At 37.0% G+C, this 25525-nt stretch overlaps 1 protein-coding gene across 1 annotated transcript in view; it reads right to left on the bottom strand.

The window, feature by feature from the left end:
• Positions 1 to 25241, bottom strand: part of LOC149075934 (receptor-type tyrosine-protein phosphatase kappa-like) — a 193151-nt gene extending 167910 nt beyond the window's left edge. The window contains exons 1-2 of the mRNA XM_089243447.1: positions 25209 to 25241; positions 13943 to 14324 (exon numbers count right to left, since the gene is read on the bottom strand). Coding sequence (XP_089099573.1) covers positions 13943 to 14206 — 264 coding nt within the window. The 5' untranslated portion in view covers positions 14207 to 14324; positions 25209 to 25241. The remainder of the gene's footprint in view (positions 1 to 13942; positions 14325 to 25208) is intronic.
• Between the last annotated feature and the right edge of the window lie 284 nt (positions 25242 to 25525).

The raw sequence follows: 25525 nt of genomic DNA, 5'->3' as shown, positions 1-25525 counted from the left end.
TCAAGCTATTTCCGCGTGTCTTGGCTTTGTATGGAGGCGTGTGTGTGTGCTAAATGCTTCTGGGAATGTTCATGTTCAATTTGCGAATTTCTTTTTTTTGCTGACATTTGCTATTATTCTTTACATATTCCATCAAACTAAAAATAAAGCAGGGTGATGGTTTCTCACGATCGTAGGGGCTGTCTTTGCAGCCTTTCGAGAGCTTGATGTCATAGAACTGACAATTTTCTCTCAGTTCAATTGTAAGTTATTCTTGCAGTTTAAAAACTCTTCGATGTTCAAAATATCTTGGAGCACATTGTTTGTGTAACGTTTAGCTTTGATGAAAATCTACTACACGGATGTGCATGAGGAAAGTTACCTGATTTCCTCAAAAAAGCTTTGATACCCAGGTCATGTGTGAGCAGAGTAGGCGTAGATATTTCTGAAGTGTTTATCATCTTATGTTGTCTCTGGACAGAATTTCTTCACATACCAGCTGCTGCTACAGATCTACTACTTGGTGTCTTCACAGTATTTTGAAGACCCGTACGTTGAAAAGTCTGTCAGTAATTCTCCCCATCTAACTGAACATGTTGATGGTTCGGATGCATGAACTATCTGAAGTCGATTCTGCCCATTTTGTGGGCTCTAATACTGCTGTACAGGTCCTTTATTTTGGCAAAATCCATTCAAGATTTCTCTTTCCAGATACATGTGGGCCGTGATTCCGCCGTCTCTTAGCACCAACACGTAAACTCAATTACACAACTGTTGGAATTTCGCAACGGTATTTCTGCTGAGACTATGGTATAGATTACCCATAATATACGTTGCGCAAGGCATTACTTATCAACTTTGAATAATTATCCTACAAATTTGAACTGCAAAGCACCATTTCCTCTATGGATTTCGAACTTGAATCGGAACTGCTCTCACAATTCGGAAGTTTTGTAACTTCACGAGAATTCCAACGCCCTTGCGGTATGCAAATAAATTACGTTTCTGACGTTCGAGGAGTTCTTTAAATTTCGTTTCAAGGGTACGGTGAAATAAGTCGATTGGGAAAACGTTGCGGAATATTTCATTCTACGCGCATACCTTAGTAATTTAAAAGCACTCTTCGAGCGGAAAGAGTGGAGCGGTTATGACTAAACGAGCGAGCAATTAATTCACTTGAAAAATATTATTAATCGGAGCTTCTGAAACTCTAATGGCTAATGAACTTCCAAAAAACCCGTCCTATATTGATTGTTCATTATAATTTAAATATTCTTAAAAATTACTGCTCTACTACACGGTGTAAATTTAGATACTGTTATTAAAACTTTGTCTGAACATATATAGAGAAAGTTTTTGAAATCCCTTTCCGTGATTTTCATTTTAAATTTTAGTGGAGTTTACGCGGTGTCTGGAAAATTCAAACATGTCTACGCTCGTGTCTAGGTCTCCCATTTAAAATCGACTCCATTTATATGCGTTCAAACAGTGAGAATATTTAATGAGATTGCAAAGTTCTTCAACCACTGGTCCATGGACCGGTGCCGGCAACTTTCTGCCCGTCCGCAAGAAAAAGATTCACCCGATATATGAGGAAACTAAAGTCAGAGTGGTGTTAATTCAATTTTCAACTATTCTGACCCAAGTTCAGAAATTCAATCTAGAAGCGCTGAACCGTTGAAAGAAAAAAACTAAACAAATCTCAGCTTAAATAGGTCGCCACTAGATTGTGAAAATACAAATTTTTAACATGGGACTCTATGACAACAATTATCTCTTGTGTTATTTATTTATTTTTAATTTTTAAATTCAATGTCCCAAAAGCATCTCTTTATTCACCACATAGTACAACATAGGGTCGTATATAATGGTATAATCAGAATTCGTAAATACATATTTGCCGTGGAAATATACAAAAGAAAATTATTATACTTTATACAAGAGAAAAATTAGTTTTCAAAGAAAAAATATAATATTAAAAATAATAATAATAATATAAAATAATAATAATAATATAAAATAATAATAATAATATAAAATAATAATAATAATATAAAATAATAATAATAATATAAAATTTATACAAAAATTGCCACGTTTTCAAGACAAATAAATTCAATTGATCGAATTGGTCGAATTGTGTGTTGCTTTTTTGACACACAATTCTGAATTGAATTTTCTCGAGGGATACTTCATCACAACATGCCAGAATTTCCTCGTTAATGATGGAAGAAACACGCCACCCATTTCGTCAGCTCAGACAGGCTTTATTAACCTCAGTCGTGAAAAAACTTTCAACACTTTGCAACAGATGACTCCCCAATTCGCATCCAAAGACCACTCGGACGCAGCAAATACAAAGGCGAACTCTTCGGACGACCAGACGCGTAAACATCACCCCTAAACGACTCATTCGTGTGAATTCTGACCACGAGGTCCTGATGACGGCTCTCCATTGAAGAGCCGAAATGCGTCGACCATTCGACCAATTGAATTTATTTGTCTTGAAAACGTGGCAATTTTTGTATAAATTAAAACCAGGCAAAGTTTCTCATTTTTGTGATAATAATACAAAATAATAATGATAATAATAATAAATAAAAATAATAAGAGGAAGAAGAAAAATAATAATAACTTCTCTAACCTTCTTTATAACCCTCTTTTTTTTATTTTATAATTTTATTTTAAAATATATATTTTTTATATAATAATTTATATATATATATATAATAAATAAAATTTATTATAAAAATATATTTTTATAACTACTATGATTTCAACCCCCTCATATGTAACCGCTCATATGTGAAAATTTCAGATTTAAATGATAAAATACTGGCTCTCTCTAAATTTATTATTATTTTTGACCTTGCAGTCATCCGGTCCGCAAATTATTCCTTCTTTTTCATTCATCTTTTGCTTGTCTGTGAAAATTACTTTCCTAATTTATTTTATGCTTTACCGCAAATTTTTTTCCCATATTTATTTTCTAGTTGTCCGCAAATTATTTCTTCTATTTATAATTTTTGGTCCAAGTGGTCCACAAGAGTTATTCATCCTATTTATTTTTCTTTTGTCCGTAATTTAGTTCTCCGATTTATTTTTTACTTGTCCGCAAATTATTTTCCCTGTTCGTTTATTTTTTGCAGATCAGCCAAATATTGTTTTTACTTATAATTTTTAGCGGTCCGCAAATTATTCCTCCTGTTTATTTAAATTTTGACAGTTCGCAATTGTTTTTTTTTTCCTATCAAATTACTTTTTTTGCGGAATTCAAAATATTTATTTTATTTATTTACTTTTTTGTTAGAGATTAATCATAACTACAGTCGAATCCCGTTTTAACGAATACCGTTATAGCGAAAGTCTCGTTTTAACGAACACTTTTCTAATCCTCCAAATAAGTTTACATAGGAACAATGCTAGGTAACCTGGAATTCCTTTATAACGAAATTTCGTTTTAACGAAGTGATTCCTCCGGTCTCTTGGCGTTCGTTATAACGGGATTCGACTGTATTTATATTTGTCGGTCCGTAAATTATTAAATGTATCAATTTTTTCCAAGTTCGCAAAGTACTAAACGTATTAGTTTTTATCTTGCCGGCTCACGAAATTGTTTAACTGTTTTCACCGGTCCGTAAGTGTAAAATGTTTGAGGAACACAGATCTATCGGAAATCCATCTTCTTTCCTTTCGGGCAAACAAATGCTGTTACTGTACTCAATGTAATCTTTGACGAAATATAATTATTTCTATTTCTCTGTTGAAATGCATAGAAAACGATAAATCTTCATTTGGAAAAATTGCAATGAAATGTTTCTTTTTACTTTTTTATTTAATGAATATTTTGGACGCAAAAAAGGGTCGAAAGACCAAATATATTTCCTTTACATAACACATTAGAGAGTGTTTCCAAAAATATATAAAAACTATATTATTAATTTTCAAATTTTATTGTGAAACTGGATTGGGTTATAGCAAAAATGCAGTGAATGCCAATATGTTTCACCAACGGTGCACATCCTCCGGCCCGCCATGGTGTCCGGCAGAAAAGTAACAATGTGATCTATAATTAGGCTGCCCATATATCCTCGATAAAAATACGGGAAATCGGGATCCATGCGAGAAATTGCAAATTACGGTCAAGACACTGTCAAAGGTAAGTAAAAGTGCAAATTATAGCCGGAAAGAGTTGTGAAAAAGCAAGTAAAAGTGCTGATTATAGCCAAAAAGAGTTTTAAGAGGCAAGTGAAAACGCCAATTATAGCCGGGAAGAGTCGTCAAAAGCAAGTAAAAGTGCCAATTATAGACAAAAAAGAGATTTAAAATGTAAGTAGAGCTGCCATTTATAGCCGAACATTTTGTCAAAGTAAAGTAGAGTTGCTAATTATTGCCAAACAAATTCTCAAAAGTTTATAAAGTTGCCAAGTATCGCTCAAATTGTTCAATAATCGTGAATGATGAGACATAGAGGATTACTGTAAGTCGCAATGTACTAACCACTTGTCAGTGACGCCCAAGTCCAGTTCAGAAATCAGAAAAATTTCATACTTGTGATTTGACGAATATATTTGTGAGGAAAAAAATAGCGTTTTATTTTCCATTAAGCCAAAAATTGAGTTCGTTTGTCTTTTTCATTGATATAATGCACAACAACAAACAGACAAAAAAAATTTCCATTTTTTGGTACGTTTTTCTGAAATCATACTGTGAAAGTGTTACCATCTGTGGAATATGCATATTGATCCGGCCTTCTTTTCTGTTATTGTCTATGTTCTATTCCAGAAACTATTCCTATGCACAAACTCCGACTCACGAAAGGTGTTCCGTTACAAACTTGTCACACACACATAACAAGTAAATTAGCCAATTACAGTAAAAAAAAAAATATTGTCAAAGGCAAATGTAGTTGCTAACTATTGCTAAAATTGCTGAAAAATTTCCAGTGACGAGAAATAGATGGCTACTGCAAGTCGCAATCGGTAAAAATGTAATTCACCATGAAGACGTAGATGTTTGACAATTATGTGAGGTACTATGGACTTTTTTCTCACCCTGTATTAAAATAATTGAGTAATCGATCTACAACACTATTATGAAATTCAAAAATTCAGGCTTGCAGATCTCAGATAAAACATAACAAGCAAGAAAAACTGATATGTACAGAGATGGTGACCAGTAACCCCAAATAGTTCTTTGTTGATATTGGACCTTCAACTAGACCAGTGTTTCCCACAGATGGAATGATCCAAGGGGCAGTAGAAGCTATGGGTTTGGTATAGGATCTTACGAGTTGGGGGGTGATGAAAACAAAAAAATATTGAAGAAGGGGGCAAGATGGAACAAAAAGCTTGGAAAACTATGAACTAGACCTTTTCAGGGTGTTCCTGAGTCAAATCCAATAGCAGAAGACAGGCGCTGACATACATTCTTGTTAAAAAAAAAGATTGAGACATCCCTCTCAAAAAATTAATACCTCAGCCACCTCGTTGGGCATTTTGCCTGTTGTGGCCTTGTATTTGTATAGATAATTTTATATAAAGGGTGCATAGGTAAAGAGGGCGTATGACACGTTACCGAAAAACCGTTGGTCCTGGAGGCATACTTTCAATTAGAAAAAGTACCCAAATAGCGTGTAGTACTCAGATATGTCATTCATATTGCAAGGAGTTGTATAGTTATCAAAATGAAAAAAAAAAAACTTTTTATACTGACCCCCGAGTGCCCTAAAATCCAATTAGAAATTTTTTGTCCCGTGTCTCGTGATGGCAACTAAATTCCACGTTTCTAAGTGTGATAATCACTGAGACATTCGAATTCGAAATGCGTGAAAACCGTTTTACCGATTCGTGAGAGTCATAAGTCCCATCGAGACAAAAACTAAAATTCGCTAATAATTACTATTTTCACCGAATATGAAATATATCATCCAAATGAAATAGACAATTCTGTCGATAACATATGAGTGTAGCGACAAACCTACCAATAATTATCATTTTTTCCCCTCTTTTTTTTCGCCAATAAAACATTCAAAAATTTGTAATAATATTCATTAACTATTCCGGTTATAATTCGGTTATATTTCAAATATTATAAATAAAAGTTGGTTACCTCCTAAATAATAATCTTCCCCTCCCCCGAAATATTGATTTGGGGTTTTTCATTGATTCATGAAAAAAAAAATTCTAATTAAAAATCTCGAGGAACATACACATATCCTTAATTATCTTTGAATTAATTAAGAAAAAAAAACCCTTAGAGAAGTGGAAATTTTCAATTATTTTTTGTATTCTTAAATTAATAATTATTATTATTCGGGTGATTCTACATCCAAAAACTCAATCATCGTTTAAAAAAATAATATCTCGATTTTTCTCCCCTCCCGCTCTTTATATTTCGGCACAAAATGAAATGCAGAGTTTTAGCTTTCATTTTTTATTAATAACATATTCATAATATGAAGGCATTTCAATGAGTGATAATTTTGAGAAACGAGTCCGATATTATTTCACTCAATTTGGTGAACTGATGATAGTTTATAAAGTGATGGAAATCATCAGTACATCAGTACCGTATCTTCCTGTGTGTCATCCGAGGACTAAAATTTCACTACTTTCAGAAAAAAATGTCATCGCGCATCCGAACGTGGAGTATGATCCCTACCTTAGCAAATTTTAATCAATAGTGAAATCGTAAGGTAAGGGTGTTTAAGCTTTAGGAGAGTGAGGGCCACTTATTTGATTTGAAGATGTTTCGCGGGCTACTTTTTTTTGATTAAGTGATTAACTTAATTTTTTATTGTTAACGCTATATATACTATGATTTTCAATTTATAAAAAAAGAAGCAATTTTTTGTCGATAGAGAGCGCTGCACGAAAGCAAGTTACTGGCAATATGCAAATCAGTCATAAAATGCAATGTGTGTTATTAATACAGCCGAATCCCGTTATAACGAACTCCAAGAAACCGGAGAAATCATTTCGTTATAAAGGAATTCCATGTTTATGCATTGTTCCTAGGTAAACTTATCTGGAGGATTAGGAAAGTGTTCGTTATATATATATATAAAACGAGAATTTCGTTATAACGGCATTCGTTAGAACGGGATTCGACTGTAGCTCATTTCTGAATTTTCCTGTTACTGGCACTTACATGAGATTTTGATTGTGATGATGACATCGATGGATAAAGCACTATTGGGGAAGTTGTGTTTTACCTCAGTCACTAATCACCCGGCTGAAGCTTTACGAACGTTTCGGACACAGAAGAACTTGAGGAAAAGTTTAAGTCCGGAATTCTGTGATTTGCTTTTATTCAGCGTCCTCCGTTTAAATTGCAACTAATATTTATTTTCTCTAAAAAAAACCCTCTTCGTGAGCATAATTTTTTCGCAAACAGTATTCATATGCGTATACCAATTCTTCCAATTTTTATGAATTTTTAAATTATTTACGAACTTATGGGACACCCTGTATAATCCACCGATTATACGCAGGGAAACGGCACATCACAAACTTTAGTATCTACCACAAACTGTCTGGCAAAATGGGAAACGTTACAAACAATGTGAATTTTGACTTTACAAGTACATGGCAGGCATCTCAAAGTTTCAGCATCGAAATTCGTGGCAACGTATCCACAGAACTGCTCCAAAGTGACTCTTCACCAGAGAAGAGAGAACTTTGGATTGTATAGCGCCGGTATTTCACTTGCGTTCTTTGCTGTGGGGGTCGTAACGTCATTGGTCTGATGTCGATTTGTCTTGCGATGCCGTGACCGACATTATTTTCTTGTTTCTTTCTCTTCCCAAAAGAACACAATGAAAAAGGACGAGGTGAGATGGGAGGGAAATGATTGAACAAGCAAACAGTAGAAAAGGAAGCCGTGGGTTCTTCCGTGGGTAATGACGTTGCTACTATCTCCGTGATCTACCAAGCCATGCCTGGACTTCAGCCAAGGCATCAAAGACGGGACAAAAAAGAAACAACAAGACACATTTTTCCTTGTGTTCCTTTGGACCACATGTTCGAGCCGTTAGCGAGTCTTTGCGACTTCCAAAGAGATCTTGAGACAATGGGTTGTTTCAAACGAACAGAAAATCTCACAGTCAGCCGGACAAAAGTCTGTGTTACTACCCTCTAAGAACAGCGACGGTTTCTTATTCGTTTTCTCGAATCGTCGCAACGCACAAACTCATAATCCTCTTTGATTTCGACATTTGTAAGGACTTGGTATCGCCGATAAAATTTTGTGATTGATGCTCTCAATTTTATACCGAGATTGCGGAAAACCAATCGAATATTTGTTGCCAAACTTGAGTGAAACTGCATTAGATCATTAGATTTTCTGAATGTTATGTCGAGGTGAACTTAGGGGAAAAAATGCTTCGTTGTGTCTTTACCTGTGGAAACGGAACCAGGCAAGCGCGATATAGTAAAATGGTATATTTTAATATAGAGACAAGATCTTTTTTCCTCCTGAAAATATACACACATACAGTAGCGTGACTTGCTGTGTAGAGACATTGGAGTCTCTCTTAACTTCAGTGACTGATCGCCAGGTGGCGGCAGTAGAGATGAACAATGATTTTTATCTTGGCCCACGACATATCAAATCAATAGACTTTCTGCATATCATGTCGAGGTGAACTTGACGGCATGGCCCCACAAGGGTGGGGCTAACAGGGCCCTTGACGATTCTTATCATTTTTTTTGTTTTTTCACATTATAAATTCATCATAAAGGGGGAACGTGAAAGTTTGGTCTGGAAGGCCCCACAAGAAATCCCAGCATAAGGGCCCTGCTTCAGGATGTGGGGACCATATGCTTCGTGGAAAGTTGTTCCGTTGTCTTTATCGGGAATCGAACAACCTATTTTTAACTGGCACATTTGCGTATCGGTTCGTGTAAAAAAAAAATTTCAATTAATTTTCATTCGAATTTTTGTATGAAATTAACATTTTCGGAAATTAAAAGAAAGGGGAAAGGGGAGAGAAAGAGAGATCTGGATGTTTTTTTCTCTTTTTTCCCCCAAATTTAAAAGATACCGGATTCACCCGGTACTTCACAGAGATTTGGTACTTCACAACTATATGTAATTCAAATTTGTTGCCAAATTCTGTGCGTAAAGGGGTCAATAATCACTTCTGATATGAAATATTTTTCTTAAAATTTCCTGCTCACTTTTTTCGAAACCTGGAATGCTGCCCTGTACACCAATAAGTATAGAATCGAACGCACGTCTTTAGAGGCAGTAGCGCTGCATCGCCTCTTCGTTCTCTGAGAACCCAGTTCCTTAAAGCAGGTCACGGTTGGCGCAGTGGTAAGATGCTCGTCTACTACCATAAAGACTGTCGTCTTGCCCACGGGTTCAATACTAGGGAAGGACATAGACAAGTTCTTCCTCTACCGGACCTGAGGAGAGGAAGATAGATGGCGCGCTCCAAATCTCCAAATATACCCACGCAAATCCCCTCCATGCTCAAGACAAGAACGAAAGTACATCATGACTTTCAATGAGGTGTTGGAAATTAGTTCAAAGGCAACCCCGAAAATTGACAAGTCTCGAAAACTTGTGGATGTAGATCAGTGTTTCCCAAAGTGGGCAATATCAACCCCTGGTGGGCAATGGAAAGGTCCGGGGGCAATAGAAGCTACGGGTGTAACATACATAGCTGCCAAGTCTCCCGAATTTTTCGGGAATCTCCCGAATTTCAGCTTCATCGCTCGACCTCCCGAAAAGTTCTTAAATCTCCCGAATTTTTACGAAAATCACAAAAATCCCTTATTGTCAATAAAAATTACCTACTTCATTAAAAAAAATCCCCGCTTATGAAAACAGTCCCTAAGGAATTTCTTGTGGGGCATGAAGCCCTTTTTTTTCCTTTCGAAATGACGTCCCACGTCGTAAATGGGGAAATTCCCTTTTTAAGGAAGTTTTACAAACCCTCTGATGGTAACAAGAAAGTTGTTTGTCTTATCGTGCAGGGAAATGGCTTAGCAGCCAATAGTCCTGGATAATAATCGAAGATTATAGTGACGCGCATATGGTCAAAATTTCTTTTGTTGAAGTTACATACGTGCGATATAACAAAGCATGAATACTGATAAGCAAAAACATATTTAATCAATTTTAAAGATACCTATTCCAATGAATTTCCTTTCATCAAACGTTCCAGAAGAGGGCCGACTTTTCCTTTTGTACAAGTTGTGTTACGGACATAAACATCAGTCATGGTGGAAAGAGTGACATCATCACTCATGTGAAATGAAAAAACAGACAAGCAAGTGTCACAAAAAGTCAGTGTTCTTCAAAAATTGACGGTGTTTTCCTTCATCTTCCGATGATTTTGGGGTCATTCGCGCAGAATGTTTGTTCACAGCGTTTCTGATTGAACACAATATTTATTTTTACATCATTGAAGTTTTGGCCTCCGATTTCACTTGTTTTTTGCGTAGGAATTTTATTCCCAAGGGTTGAACTTCCATGTGTGTAAAATCCCTATTTTAATTTGACTTCAGTTTTTGAGTAGGGATTTTATTCCCTACGCTTCAACTTTTATGTTTGGGAAATCCCTATTTTATTTGGAAAAATCCCTATTGTATTTATTACGGAGTGGTTTTAGCATAAAATACGGGTTTGCGCGAAAATCTCCCGAATTTTCATTTTCAAAAGTTGGCAGCTATGAACATAAGTTCGCATGGGTACGCTTGAGTTGGGAGGCGATGAGCGAAAAAATTTCTCTGAAGAAGGGGGCGATGGAACCAAAGAGTTTGGGAAACTATGATGTAGATGTATGAAATTTTTAGAGCGCTTCTCTAAAGTTTAAAAAGTTTAAAGTTTAAAGAAAGTTTAAGTGGCTTCAAAGATTTTCCTGTGAAAATAGTTTTGATGAGTGCTGCACTGCCCAAAAAAAAAAAAAACCAATTGTTTAAATTATAGCAAAGGTCAAAACCTGGGGGGGGAAAAAGTATAAGGAGAGAGAAACGCGTGTTTTCTAACGTCGGAGGAAAGAAATTTGTATCATGGAGGGGGGGGGGGGGAAGGGGGGTTGGAGACTGTTTGGATCAGTCATACAACTACGGAATGGAATTTTTTTTCTGAAAGTGTGAAGAGGGACATAGACAACATACTTATTGACCATCGACAAGTCAAACTACTTGCTCTCAGAGGAACTGCAATGCCTAGTCATAAAATTTCGAAAACAATTAAAAGGTTGAAAATTGTCGGTGAAATTTTCATAAATGGGCCCGACAATTGTGGGCTAAAAGCTTGGACACATGAAGGCTTTTCTCTCTTACCATTCGTCAATAAAAAAAAAAGACGATTATGCACAGTTTTTTACGTGAAGAAAAACTTTTCTCTATGTAATTTAGAAGAAATAAAACTTGCCTTGCACACGCCGAACTGTGCTTAATGAGATAAAAAAGACAAATGTCTGGTACGCAGAACAACCTAAGTACAACCTTTTCTTACAAAACAGCACACAGAGAAGCGATGTGAATTAGCCAAACAGCATGTATTTTTCGGTGCCAAGTGGGATGAGAATTTTTTTCTTTGATGAGAAGCAATTTTTAGATGCACTCGATAGGTATTACTGATCTATGCAATGACAGAGCCCATATTTTGGAAATATCAGAACATGAAGCCAGTTTCGGCAGAATTTCAATTTTCTGAGATATCTCATAACTTTTGTACAGTTTTTTTTGGAACAGGATGATTCTTTCAAAGTCTAAAATGTGTTGGTTTGAAGCCAGTTCAAGTGGAAGTTCTCGAGTGGTCATTAAGATGTCCTTTTCTTAATCCTGTAGAGCATTTGTGTTGCATTTTGACTCGTGAAGTGTATAGAAATTGTACGGTACGAATACAAACACGATCTTATCGCAGTCATCAAACAAGCTTTACAGACGGTTATACAACTAGTTAGTTATGGCTTATCTCTACGTCCCGAATGATAAAGATTATAAAGGAAGGTGATTTTTTTTTTCTTTGACTAAAACAAAATTTTTTTGCACTTAATTTTCAACTGTCCTTTTATATTTTTCCCAGATTTTCACTTTCACTATAATTTAGACAATTTTTTTTCTGGAGCAGTGCAGCACTCTTCAAAATTATTTTCATTGGAAAATGTTTAGTTCCACTTGTAATTATCGCTCTAAAATTTTCATGCATTTACACCTACAGGTTTTTGAGATATTGCTGTATGGTGAGATGACCGAAGTTGGTATGAGGTAAAGTCCTTATAGATTTTTTTGATCTTTGGGAATTTTTCTTGTCAAATTTTGATTGCCTTCCCAAACCGATGATAACTTTGAATAAAACGCTCTTTAAGAAGGTGGTGCATCCATCCTCCTATTTACTGACTGTCTAAGTATTTTACGTCAGGAGGGTTTTATGTAATTTTACTTAATTTTAATGTAATTCACTTTAACTTTATAGTATTATTTTCATAAGCATTATGGCTCATCAAGACTTACGATTCAATAATAAATGTTTTATGAATATTATAAGCAATATAAAAATTTAATTATCTAAATAATAATGATAACGTGATCTTCACGTATTCCCAAGGGATCAGCATGGTCCGTCAAGGGACTTTTAATTAAAATTGCGAAGAAGAGCCTACTATCAATGTAAAAGAAATTTCTAAAAACTAAAGTTTCATTACATGATATGAATTTTTTTTTCAATTGAAGAGTTTCATCGATTAAATTTTTTCCCTCTCAAAATAGGTTCAATTGAATTTAATTAGATGAATAACACATTATTATATCAAATTAAAATAATTTGAAAATATAATTCCGAAACCATTTATTTTTTGGTTCACTTAAAAAACAATCTAAATAATATGGGGGGGGGGAGAGGTTTCCACTATTTTAATCACTAAATCTTAATTAACTGTAATTTTTTTAAGTAAAGAAAATTAAATCTTATTGAGGGGAAAAAAAAATCGAATATAATCAAATCTGGGATTCGTGATGATTATTTCCTTTTAATATTCGAAATCTTTTTTTTACCAATTTTAATTAAGCTTTTTTTTATCAATTTAAAAAAATTAAGGAAGTGATGAAACCAATAAGTTATTAAAGGACGCACAGAAGAAATTTCCTTTTTTTAACATTTTACCATTTTAATTCCTTCTATATTTTTCAACGGTACTTTAAAAGAATTATATGGTAACATTTTGTGAATATTAGGATGCGTATTCGAATTCGAACTCATACGAAGAATACAAATGCATTTATAAGTGCTTAAAAGAGTGGAAAACCGTCAAAATTTCAAAAAACTTATGAAATATAGTTTTCGCGGATTTGGTCTATATATCAGTATATTTATCTAGAATATATCTCCTAACATCCAAAAAAAGGGGCAAATTCGTGATTGTCTGCTATCAGGTTATGGTAACCATACTTATGGTTTTCATACGAACTACTGTAGAAATAAAGACGAGAGAGCATCAAACCTTTCATAAAATGGTTTGTCATAATTTCAATTTTTTTTCATTATTTTAAAGCTCCTTCAATATGATTCTTTGTTTTAATTAGCAAAAAACATAATACACAAAACAGATAATAAATTATAAACAAGCAACTTTTGACCTAAAGACATATAAATATCATTAAATATCCTTTTACCTCAACTTTTAGTTCGGAGATTCATCAATTGCCTTGTTTGAATTTTTATCCATCGATTGTGATCTAATTATAGTATTGATATTAGGGTTTACCAGATTTTTTTCCACAAGATCCCAAGACCTGCGCGGTACACCACATTTCTTCTAGACCGGGGGGGGGGGCAACTTCCCTCTGTTCGAGGGCTAACATAATGGTCAGAATGGTTGAATCCGGGGAGCCAAGGATTAACGTTGACTTGGGCAAGGGAACCACTCCCCTAGTGCATATCCATCCTAGCATATGACCAGATGAAAGATGCCTGCATATAATGTGTAAGAGATTTGGCTTACCTGGTATTCAATCTTGGCGAGAACTTCATATTTCCTGAGTTGAGCTACATTTTTGGAGAATTTCGAGAGTTCAATGGGTCCCTTTGGAAGAAGAGGCGCTAGTTTTTCGTCCTCGTGTATTGGTAAAAGGCCACTGTTGAGCAACGATAACTGAATCTTGTTAATGGAACGTAAATTGTGGTCGGAATCTTTGTTCCCTTTTTTATCCGGAAGGTCCTGTTTGGCCTTCGGAGTGGCGGCTTTGCGTTTCGATTTGGCGGTCATTTTCGGAGGTTGATTGCTGTTTCCAGCAGCCGCCAAGTCCTCCAGTTTGGAAGGAGACCTCCCTATCACCACCTGATCAATGGCAAACAAAGCTGTCGCACAAACATCCGGGTGAAACCTGCAAAATCAAAAGCACACATGTATATTCATTGGAATCAATTCAATCATTAATTAAAGCTCATTTTGATAGTACAGTAAAGACACCAATAAAGGAGAACGAGTTCGCCATCTATCTTTGAGCTAATAAAAGTGGTTGCCACACCAAGTTATGTCTAGAAAATCGTTTGAAGAAAAGGGGGCTGTAACAATATTACTGACGTTACACTTTTGCTCAAAGATGGCGCTTAGATCAGCTTGGTATTTCAAGGAGCAATTCTTCTGTAATTATGTAGAGAACAATGTCCTCTACACTTATTTGTAAACAGGAAACTGGTTGTTATGCACTGATGAGGATTTTTTTTTGGGAAGAAAAACTAACCTCTGCCTCTACGAGGACATGAACCCGCGCCCTCTCGTGTACCGGACGAGTGAGTTACCACTACACTATAGAAGCAGACAGAATATTTCTTCCTTGGAACTTATATTCTATTCTGAACGGCACCGCTCGATGGACAGTGACATCAATCAGCTAATAGTTCGTAGACGGCATCAGTGCCACCATCTGGCGACATATATGTAGAGGAAGATATTCTTTCCAGTTGTTGGTACAAGATAAGCAAGAAACTGGTAGAGGATGATTTTTGGGAATAATAATTCACTTCTGTCTCTACGGGGACGCTCCAAAGAATAAATGTTCAATCTGCTTCTATAGCGTAGCAGTAGCACACTCGTCCAGAATGCAAGAGGGCGTGAGTTCGTGTTCCCGTAGAGGCAGAGGTGAATTTTTCATTTCCAAAAATTATCAACTCTACATACCAACCAGTTTCCTGGATATCTTGTAGCTTTTCAACTTTCTGTCTTATCGCACCACGATCATCATCTTAGGGGCCGTTCAAGTATTACGTAAGCAAATTTTTCGCCATTTTTGACCCCTTCCCCCCCCCCCCCTTGTCAGCAAAAGTCAGCAAAACTCTGACCCCTCCCTTGTCAGCAAAATTTCGTCATCAGCTCTGCCACTTTGAATCCTAACGAATATTGGTGTGGTCAGAGACGTACACGGAGGGGGGGGGGGGACGAGCCCCCCACCGACGATCAAAAATTTATTTTTTTTGTGCAAAAAAATTTTTTTTTAATTAAAATTTCGAAAGAAAACACCTTTATATGTTATTATAATCAATTTCTATTAATTTCAATGCTATTTGAAGGCTATGAACTCAAAATGTATCTTTAATAAATTCATTGCGACCCACCCTCTAAGCTATATAATGATGAATATCATAAAGGCCCTCGGCCCGCGGACCAAATATGGCCCCGGGGAAGGGGTTATCTGATGCTGCCTGCCCTCCTCAAACCTAATTTTGTAAAACTGAACTAAGCGGTACATTTTCAGATCACTTAAATGACCCGGGACACAGTTCCAGAACGCTTAAGCGATCCGTGACACATTTAGAGATCCCTTGAGTGACATCTGACGTAGTTTTAAAGCACTTAAGTGGCCCCCCAGTGAGGTTCTACATCATTCAAGTTACCCATGGCATATTCTCAGATTATTTAAGTGATCCACGCGGCATATAATTACGGATCACTTGAGTGAATATGGGTGGCACATTTCCATAGCACTTAAGCGGCTCGGGCACATTTCCAGATCACTTGGATCAGCGAAACATTTAGAGATCACTAAAAGTGGCTCTGTAGGGCACTTATCAATAGATGGGGGGTGGGGGAGAATGTTACTTCAAGTGCCCACGAACTATCGAAAGGTTTTTCTCGTTTTTGGCGCACTGAGTACTATGCCATTAAGAATATTTCATATTTTCATAAATCGTCGTTGATGACGTAAGCATTATCCAACCCCCCCCCCCCGTCATCAAAAGTCAGCAAATCGAAAACCCCCCCCCCCCAACGATGATGACGTAATACTTGAACGGCCCCTTATGAATAATGTAATTATTTGAACTATTCATGAGATGAATTTAGTCATTATTTGAATTATTCATGAGATGAATTAAGTCATTATTAGAATACTGAGTAGAAACTCGGTTTCGAATGGCCACTAAGATATCCTTGTTTTGGTCAGAATTCGAACTCAAACAAAACAGTGATGCACTAATTATTCGTGTTTTGTAATGGGATCTCATGTACGTATTTTAGTCTTGTCTCCGTTAAATTAAAGGCACTGAAACCTCCATTATAAGAATGCGAAATTTATGTGGGCCTTGTTCTTCATGGTTATCTTCGCCTAGACCAGTAGTTTCCTTCCAAAGGTGGCTCGAGGACCTCTGGATGTCCGCAAAAACATTTTAAAAGAGTCCATAGTGTGTGTGTGCGTCAAAGTAAGGATAGAGATTTGAGTGAAAATATAGCAAGTGAAAGTATATCACACGCACACAACGCTGAAAACATAAATGCGTTAGGAGCCACGCATACACTCAGAACACGAATTCCGGCATGTGCCGATTCGTTAGAAGTTCCGCGGAAGAATGTTTACAAGATGCATGTACGGTTCAGTAGTAGTAGTATGTATCTAGAGTTGTGTCTGATTGTTCATTGCCGCCATCTATATTTCAAATTGTGAGAAGTGAAGTGTAACGATAGAATATTTGTTCCCTTGTAGGCCTGTTACTCTCTGTGGTGACTTCTTTACGGGGAGATTGACTCACATTCGCACCTCAAAATGGGAAATCTAAGAAAACCAACTGCAGCCGACCATTACTGTGGCAGGGCCGTAACTAGAGGAGGGGGGGGGGAATTTCCCGGGTGGCAATTTTAGGTGGGAACAAAGAACACAGTTATAAAATTATCGAATTTTAAAATTGTGGGGTGGCAAAATAATGTTTGCACTGGGCAGCAAAATTCTTAGTTACGGCCCAGACTGTGGCATTAGTATGGTTCCCCCTTAGAGGAGATATAGGAGTAGCTTCCATACTTCAAAAATCCGCCATTTCTATCAACTTCGTAGCGAATGCAATTCGATCTCCCAATTTTTAAAGACGTCTCACCACAAATATCCAATCATTACACTTCACTCCTCAAATTTTGAAATATAGATGGCAGGAACTAGAAAATCAAACACAACACTAGATACACCAGTTAGGTGTATACCACACTAGATATAAAGTTAGGACTGTAAGTATATGCACATTCATACTTCGGCCCAACTCATTCGATAGTAAAATTGCTCACGGTGATAGATCAGAGTTGTGTTCAGTTTAAAAGAAAGAAAGACTGGTAGTCGTAGTCTATATATAAATAAATTTTCCCCATATTTCCACAGTTCTGGAATTTGAATATGGCTGAAGATAGACAGAATTCTATGAGACTTTACATATGACTGAATAGTTCGTGTCTCTCTGTAGCTATTAGTGATTAATTCAAATGTTACGTATATATATATATAGTAGGTACATATATGGCATATTATGATAATACGTAGTTGTATAGGGAGACCCTGTTATTGGATTCACCTGCTACTATCGACTCGGTTCGCGAACAACGCAGACAGACAGACAATGCGAATCTTGGGTTTGTCGTTGGATGGTGTCACAGACAAGACCTGAACAGCAATACCCGAATCACATAAGCAAGCAGAGCGGAGAGTACAAATTTCGTCTTCAATATCCTCGCGATCAGTAATGTCGGATGGCAGTTGTGTGGCGAAATTTCTCTCTGATTCCAATAATAAATGCAGTCTGAATAAACTCTAGTCACTCTCGTGTGTGATATTGGCATCTTGTGAATACATTTAATATCATAATCATTATTGAGGAGGGTTTTGATGCCGAGCAATAATTGTTAGATCTTTCCAAGATGCAGTCAATTCACTTTTAGAGACCTTGATTGCAACGACAACTCGGCTTTATCGACAGTAGTTGGCGAATTCCCACTGAGAATTATGTTGACGTGGACCTTGCTTTCATGGACGCACTCAGACTGTGCCTTTATTGGTGAGTCTCTGACGAATGTCTTTTAGACTGAATCCAACTACGCGGTGAAGCGATTGGATTAACCCAGCTACAGATTGAACCAGTTAGTATCAATGAATGAAAAGTGTCAACGAAAATTCCTGAAGAGAAGCAGATCAAATTTTATCAAAAGTTATTCCCGATTTTGTGGTTTATAATTGTGATTTTTATTTACCTCAATCGCCATTTTTCGATTTTGAATTTTATACTTGTTTACTGGCAATTTGCATAATGACACTTGCCCATGTATATATATCTTGTTCAAGCTTAAATAAATTATGTTCCTCGGAGATACACGAGTCCCCCTGGGATAATGCTTGAATCACTGAGTGTGACAGTGCGTGGGTGTCTCTTGGTTTCTATCACTATCACTATTCATTATCAGACTGTTGGAGGCACGCACACACACTTCCCGCACAACTCACTTGGTAGTTGTGATAGAACAGAGTAGTGATAGGTTTTTGAAAGAAAGAAAAGGAAGAAATCAAGCAAAAAATGTGAAATGTATACTCGGAAAAAAAAGCCAGAAAAGTCAGGAGAAACTGGAAATTTTTTTTAAAGTGATTAGGGAAAAACTAGGGGGAAATTTGAAATATTTGGCAGAAGTCAGGGAAATATACAAATATTAGACAAAAGTCAGAGGAAAAAATCTGAAAAACCCCGAAATTTGAGAAACATTCGGGATGTTTAGATTTGAAATTCGCCAATACCAAATTGTTAGTCTCTAAAAGAACTCAGCGTCAGGGATTTATCAAGCTCTGGTGTAAGCCAGGCACTGATCCAGGGCAATGTGTAAGAAGTTCGAAGTTCAAATTAATGTGAGTGAAAGTTTTACGGTGACCATACATTCCCCCATATTTTATTGGACAGAACCATTATTTTCTGTAAAATTTTTTGTTCTTTAGAGGGGGGGGGGGCACCTATATTTTTCTAATTTTTCTGGGAGAACCCTGTGTAGTCACTAAAATATGCCATCCACTATCTTTCAGTCACTCATATATGATATAGTCACTCTCTTTCAGTCACTAATATACAGGGTGATTCAAAACTCATGGGACAAACTTTAAGAGGCAAACAGCCAACAGTTCTAAACAAGCATTTTGGTCACATAATGTGTGGTCGAATCGAATAGCAAAGGTAGTAGAGAGTGTTTTTGCAGAACGCACAACTGCACTTCACCAAAAGCACACAAACATATTTTCCCGACGGATTTGGTGCCATACGTGTTATCAACCACTTGAGACTACAGGGGATTTTTACGTGGTACCTCTCTCCTCTCTGGATGCTTGCTGTGACAAGCGGTACAATGACTTGCGGTAGATTTTACATTATCCAGGTTGCACATCGAGAAAGCCTACACGGCAGAAACGCAGAATGCAGAACGCACAACGGCACTTCACCAAAAGCACACAAACATATTTTCCCGACGGATTTGGTGCCATACGTGCTATCAACCACTTGAGACTACAGGGGATTTTTGCGTGGTACCTCTCTCCTCTCTGGATGCTTGCTGTGACAAGATGACTTGCGGTAGATTTTACATTACCCAGGTTGCACATCGAGAAAGCCTACCACATTACAATCCCATGCAAATACGGCGGAAAAATATATTTTCATTTGGTGAAATGGAAATGCTGTTCAGCACTCTCTAAAGCACCCGCTACCACCTTTGTTATTGTGATTCGACCACACATATTCTATGACCAAAAATGCTTTTTTTTGTGTGCCTTTTATCACCTATTAAAGTTTCTCCCATGAATTTAGAATCATTCTGTATGACCCTATATTTTAGTTACTGATGTAATCGCAATCACTACATATTTTTTGTAACTAAACGGTTTTGAAGCGTCAAACTTGATTGTAACGACACCACGGATATAGCAAACAAATTTCTCGGAACCCCGATGACGTTTTAACCGAGTTTGACAGCATTAGCTTTCTCACTGTGATAAGACTTAAAATTATTATTACTCTTTCAATTACTAATTTTAAAAGCTTTAAGCTAGTGGCAGAAGAATAAAATGTCCACAATTTTCATCGGAATATCAAAAGTTCGGCCATCTTTAAAAAAAAAAAAAATAAGCAAAGGAAAAAAAAAGTGAATTCTTTGTACATATATAATCAGTTTACGCTCATCTAATAGAAAAGTTACCTGCTTAGTTTCTTCGTACAACATTTTTGTTTGTTCGAACATAGCGAAAGCTTTACTGTTATAAGATATCCACTATATCGAATTAAGAAGGAAAAAAAACAGCGATACACAAGAAACTGAAAGCATCGATCGCACATAAAACCATTGATTAGGACATAAAATTTGATAGCGGGGGGCTCCCATATATTATTTCGATCAAATCTTTCTTTTGGGCCTGGCTTTTGTATGGTTTTTTTCTCTCTCTCTCTCTGTGTGTGTAGTCAAAGCAAAGGCTCATTTCCGGATCGAGTGGATTTTCAAGTGGTTCCTGATGATCATTACTCTTATTTTCTCTTTGATGTTTTTACCTGAAATGCCTTTTATTATAGTCGTTATATATCCCCAGGAAACAATAAAGTTTGGTTTTTCCGTTCAATCTAATGATGGCTTTTCAGTATTCTGTGAAAACAAGCAATGTTGTGTGTTTTCTGGTTATATATATATATATACAAGGATTTAAATTCCATAACCATCAGCTTATTTTTCATCGTGTACACTAGAGGGTGCACAACCTCCTGTCCGCCGTCCAAATGCTGCCAAGGGGTTCCATCCGACCCGTGAAATGTGTTCCGGTAGAAACGTATCAGTATAAACGCGGTTAAAACGGTTTGTATGCATTTAACATTGTTCTTTCCCGAATTTCCTCCGTTTTTCGAACTCAAATAACTCCGTGATTAATGCATTTAGAAACATGGATACATTTTTTTTTTTTTGGCAACAGGAGAGACAGGGCAACAACTTTCTAATCGGAAGTATTAGCACTGGGGTAATCGTATAAAAATTTGGATTTGTATTTTTATTTTTTACTCACTGTAGTTTCACTCGCAAAATCGGTACAGGGTAATTATTGAAAGCCTGTCTATATATATAGCATTTTATAAATTGGAATCATACCTCTACGACGGACGGTTGATGAGATAAAGGCCGTGCTAGCACTTACAGGATACCCTGTATAAAAGAAAAGTCGATAATGTCTAAATTACAGAAAAATACGAAATGTCTGTATATGGGTCCTATCAATAAGCAATTCAATCCCGTAATAAATATTTCTTTTTCAACATTAAGCATCAAGCGACAAAGAATGTTTCGTTGTATCCGATGTCGTTTCATCTTCATCGATGTCATAAGCAAAGCCCATTAACTGTATTCTTTATGCGAATCAGCCCGGGACGCTAATTATTTTACCCTAAAGTTAAGGTGTCGTTATAACCGAGTTCAGTAGTTCTTGTAGTTTTTCGTTCAGTCTAACGATAGCTTTTCAATACTCAGTGAAAACAAGCAATGTTATATACAGACAAGCATGTCGTTGTATTCGAGGTATCGTTGCAAACGAGATCGTAAAATCGAGTAATGCATTTAGAATATTTCGTAATTCAAGTAGGTTTAAATATTGATTTTGACACATTTATGACGTTTCGGCTTGACGAATATATCACCTCACATGAATAAAAGACACGCTTAAGTCTAGAATCCATTCAGAGCTACAGATTTGGTAATGAAATTGTTACATGAAATGGGGCATGTATTACCATTTCGGCGTATGGATCTGATTAACAAGCTAATGAATTCAACATTTCGAATGTTATTGGTTAGAAACTACGTCCGAGGGCTATTTGTTTCTGTGGAAATAAATTCACTGGCTTATTACTTCGTCAGTGAATAATCGATAGCTGTCGAAAATTCACTGCCCTGATGTAACAAATGAATGCTTTATGAGAGCTTCTTGAATTTGAATGATGAAATACACTCATTGCCATAAAAATTTGCGCACCAAGAAATAATCGTGGGATCGAAACGAAAGTGGGCCTGAAGGTACATGTCGGGCAGATATGCAAATGATTAGAAATGCAGCGTGATTGCGCATTTCGTAATGCCACTAGAGGGCGTTGAACTTCGTTCTCCTTGGAGTATAAAACAGGTAAGCAGAGCTTGCTGGAGTGTATTTAATCGTTTGCAAAGGAAATGCTGAGGTAGACATGCCGTTACGCCGCCGTCGAAGACCATATGAGCAGTTGTCGGAGTTCGATAGGGGAAGAATCATCGGGATGATGGAAGCTGGGTGGTCAGCTCGGCGAGTAGCTCGTCAACTAGGCCGTTCTGATTTTACTGTGAGGAGGTGTTGGGACCAGTGGACAGAAGAGACGTCTTTTACACGGCGACCAGGTTCAGGACGCCCTCGACAGACCAGTCGTCGAGAAGACCGTCACATCATCCGAAACGCACGCGTAGAGCCAACTGCCTCATTGGCCGCTATCCAGACACAGGCAGCAGCTTCACTACGGGCCCCTGTGTCTTCCCGAACCATCGCAAGGCGCCTGGCTGAAGGACATCTGGTATCGCGGCGTCCATTACGTGTGCTGCCAATGACACCCACCCACCAACGCCTCCGTTTGGAGTGGTGTCGAGCACGACGGGATTGGACTGCAACGGAATGGAACCAGGTCGTCTTCAGCGACGAATCGAGATTCAACTTGAGCAGTGATGACAATCGTGTTCGTGTGTGGAGGTCCCGTGGTGAACGCTTCAGTCCTGCCTTCGCTTTACAGCGACACACCGCTCGTGGTGTCATGGTATGGGGTGCCATTGCTTACGATACACGGTCACCCCTAATATTGATCCATGGTACAATGACAGCCCAGCGGTACGTCCATAACATCCTTCAGCCACATGTGTTGCCACTCATGGCAGGGCTCCCAGGAGCCATTTTTCAACAAGACAATGCTAGGCCACACACAGCAAGGATGTCACAAGACTGCCTCCGCCACATTACCACCCTTCCCTGGCCTTCTCTATCCCCAGATTTGTCACCAATCGAGCATATCTGGGATCATTTGGGACGGCAAGTTGGACACCCTACGAGGTTGGTCGAACTAGAGGCGCATTTACAGCAACTGTGGAACGAGATGTCTCAGGACATCATACGGAACTTGTATGCCTCAATGCCCGCTCGTATCACATCGTGCATTCGCGCTAGAGGGGGTCCAACAGAGTACTAAAACTTCTGTTCATCTGTACTTTTTTCTGCAATAAATGATCCTTTTTCTTGGATTTTCTAATCACTTACTTATATCAACGTAGTACTTACATGTGTAAAATTTCGTTTCATTTTGACGACCTCTTCTGGGTGCGCAAATTTTTATGGCAATGAGTGTATAAAGTTTTATCCCCTCACAAAAAATCAGAAGGCACCCAAAATATATAATTATGTGACAAATCTGTTATAATACATAATAACCGATTATTATGCATACTTACTAATAATCGTCTTTGTAAGTTTGATAAATTTATCACTTTTACTGGAAATATGCATTATATCCACAAGCGTTGTAAGTAAATTTGATAAACAGTAAAAAAATGTTTAGTGAGACGAAAATTTTCTCTATGTAAAAGGACGAAAATTGTTACATCCGGGTTGGATTGACACAGATATGAAGGAAACCCGATTTTACGAATTTGATGAAACCAAAATTTTTATTCGTTAAATCGAAGAAGACCGTTGTATAAGAGTTGCGTTAGTCTAAATTTCCGAGAAGTTCTAAGGATACTTTACATCGAACTCCGTTATATCGGGATTGAATGATAGAATCCATCGAATATCAGTTATAATCCGTTAATTGAGGCCTAATTGTAAACGCACAAAACTTTCACATATTCGTTAAATCGAAGAATTTGTTAAATGCGAGTTCGCTATGTCGGGGTATAATCGTAAAATTTTTCGAATGGCAGTTCATTTTTCCGGAGTAAGATAAGGAAGTTTTTTAAATCGCCCTACAATATAGCGTGGTACAATCACAAAATTTGTTAAATAAGAGTTCGTTATATCGAGGTCTCATTGTAGAATTCGTCAAATGAGAGATCACTATTCTCGTTAATAGGAGTTACGTCGGGAATGTTCGGAAAAATTCGTTGAATCAGAGTTCATTATATACGGTTGAGACTCTCGCTCATTAGTACGTCATCTAAATATTATCACGGCATTGGGAACGATTTATCATATTTACCAATACGAAATGGCGATTATGTATAATAACCGGCAAATGTGATAAATTTAGTCCGATTTAGGTATCATGTTTACCAACGACGCTTAGGTATTACGCATGTTCTCCAGTTAAAAGTGATAATTTTTATAGCAGTTATCAAATTTAACAACTACGCTTAGGTAATATGCATAATCGCCGCTAAAAGTGATAAATTTAATAATAATTAATAATATAATAAAATAAATATTAAAAAAATTAGAAAAATTTTAAATTTTTTTAAAAATAAACACCAAAATGCTTGGTATGTATGCATAATAACCAGTTATTAAGTGTAATAACTGCATTTATCACATTTACAGGGTGTTTCTACGTTATCATTAACGCACAGGGTGATTTTAATTGAAATTCCCGTGTACTCTCAGTAGTTTTTCCCTAAAAACTACTCATTTGGAGTATAGTGTCTCTATACTGACGGGTGCTGCATTGGTCGGAGCAGTGCATCACCACCTAGAGATAGAAGGCCTCTGCAGTGTTTGCCATAAACGCCATTCAGACTACCTAGCAAGTTTGCCACATTTTGAAACACAGCATCCTATTTCGTTTCTTCTTATTTTGGCGTAGAATATACCTGATTGACTCACAAATACGCATAGTGATTGGATGTAGAGCATAAAAATCGCCAATTCTGAGCTCGAGATCATTTCTTTTCCCCGCAAACGAGCAGGGGATTTTTTTTCCCTGAATATTCTGAGGGAAAATGGACTACTTACTTGACGTCACAAGCAGAGTGCGAAGGCCTTCTATCTCTAGGTGGTGATGAGCAGTGTCGGTATACTGAAACTACTCAGACCTATATAGCACCCGTTCTGGCAGACATATTCCATTGAAACTTGGTACATACGCTATATGGACCATGGAAAAAAGAAAAATTCAATAGAAAAAGCGTCACTTATTCATCTGGTATTCAAAAATTGAACTATACTTTTTATTGCATACATCTCTCTTCCATAGTCTCATTAAAGTATCTTGAAAATTTGGCTGTATTCGGATCAGTACGGGAACTTCAGTTAAAATTACTGTGTAATGT

This window comes from Pholcus phalangioides, unplaced genomic scaffold, assembly GCF_987345545.1.
Source record: "Pholcus phalangioides strain wild (caught in Gottingen) unplaced genomic scaffold, Ppha-v1.0 ptg000015l_1, whole genome shotgun sequence".
Taxonomy (NCBI): Eukaryota; Metazoa; Arthropoda; class Arachnida; order Araneae; family Pholcidae; genus Pholcus; species Pholcus phalangioides.
This window is presented reverse-complemented; position numbering and strand designations above follow the sequence as displayed.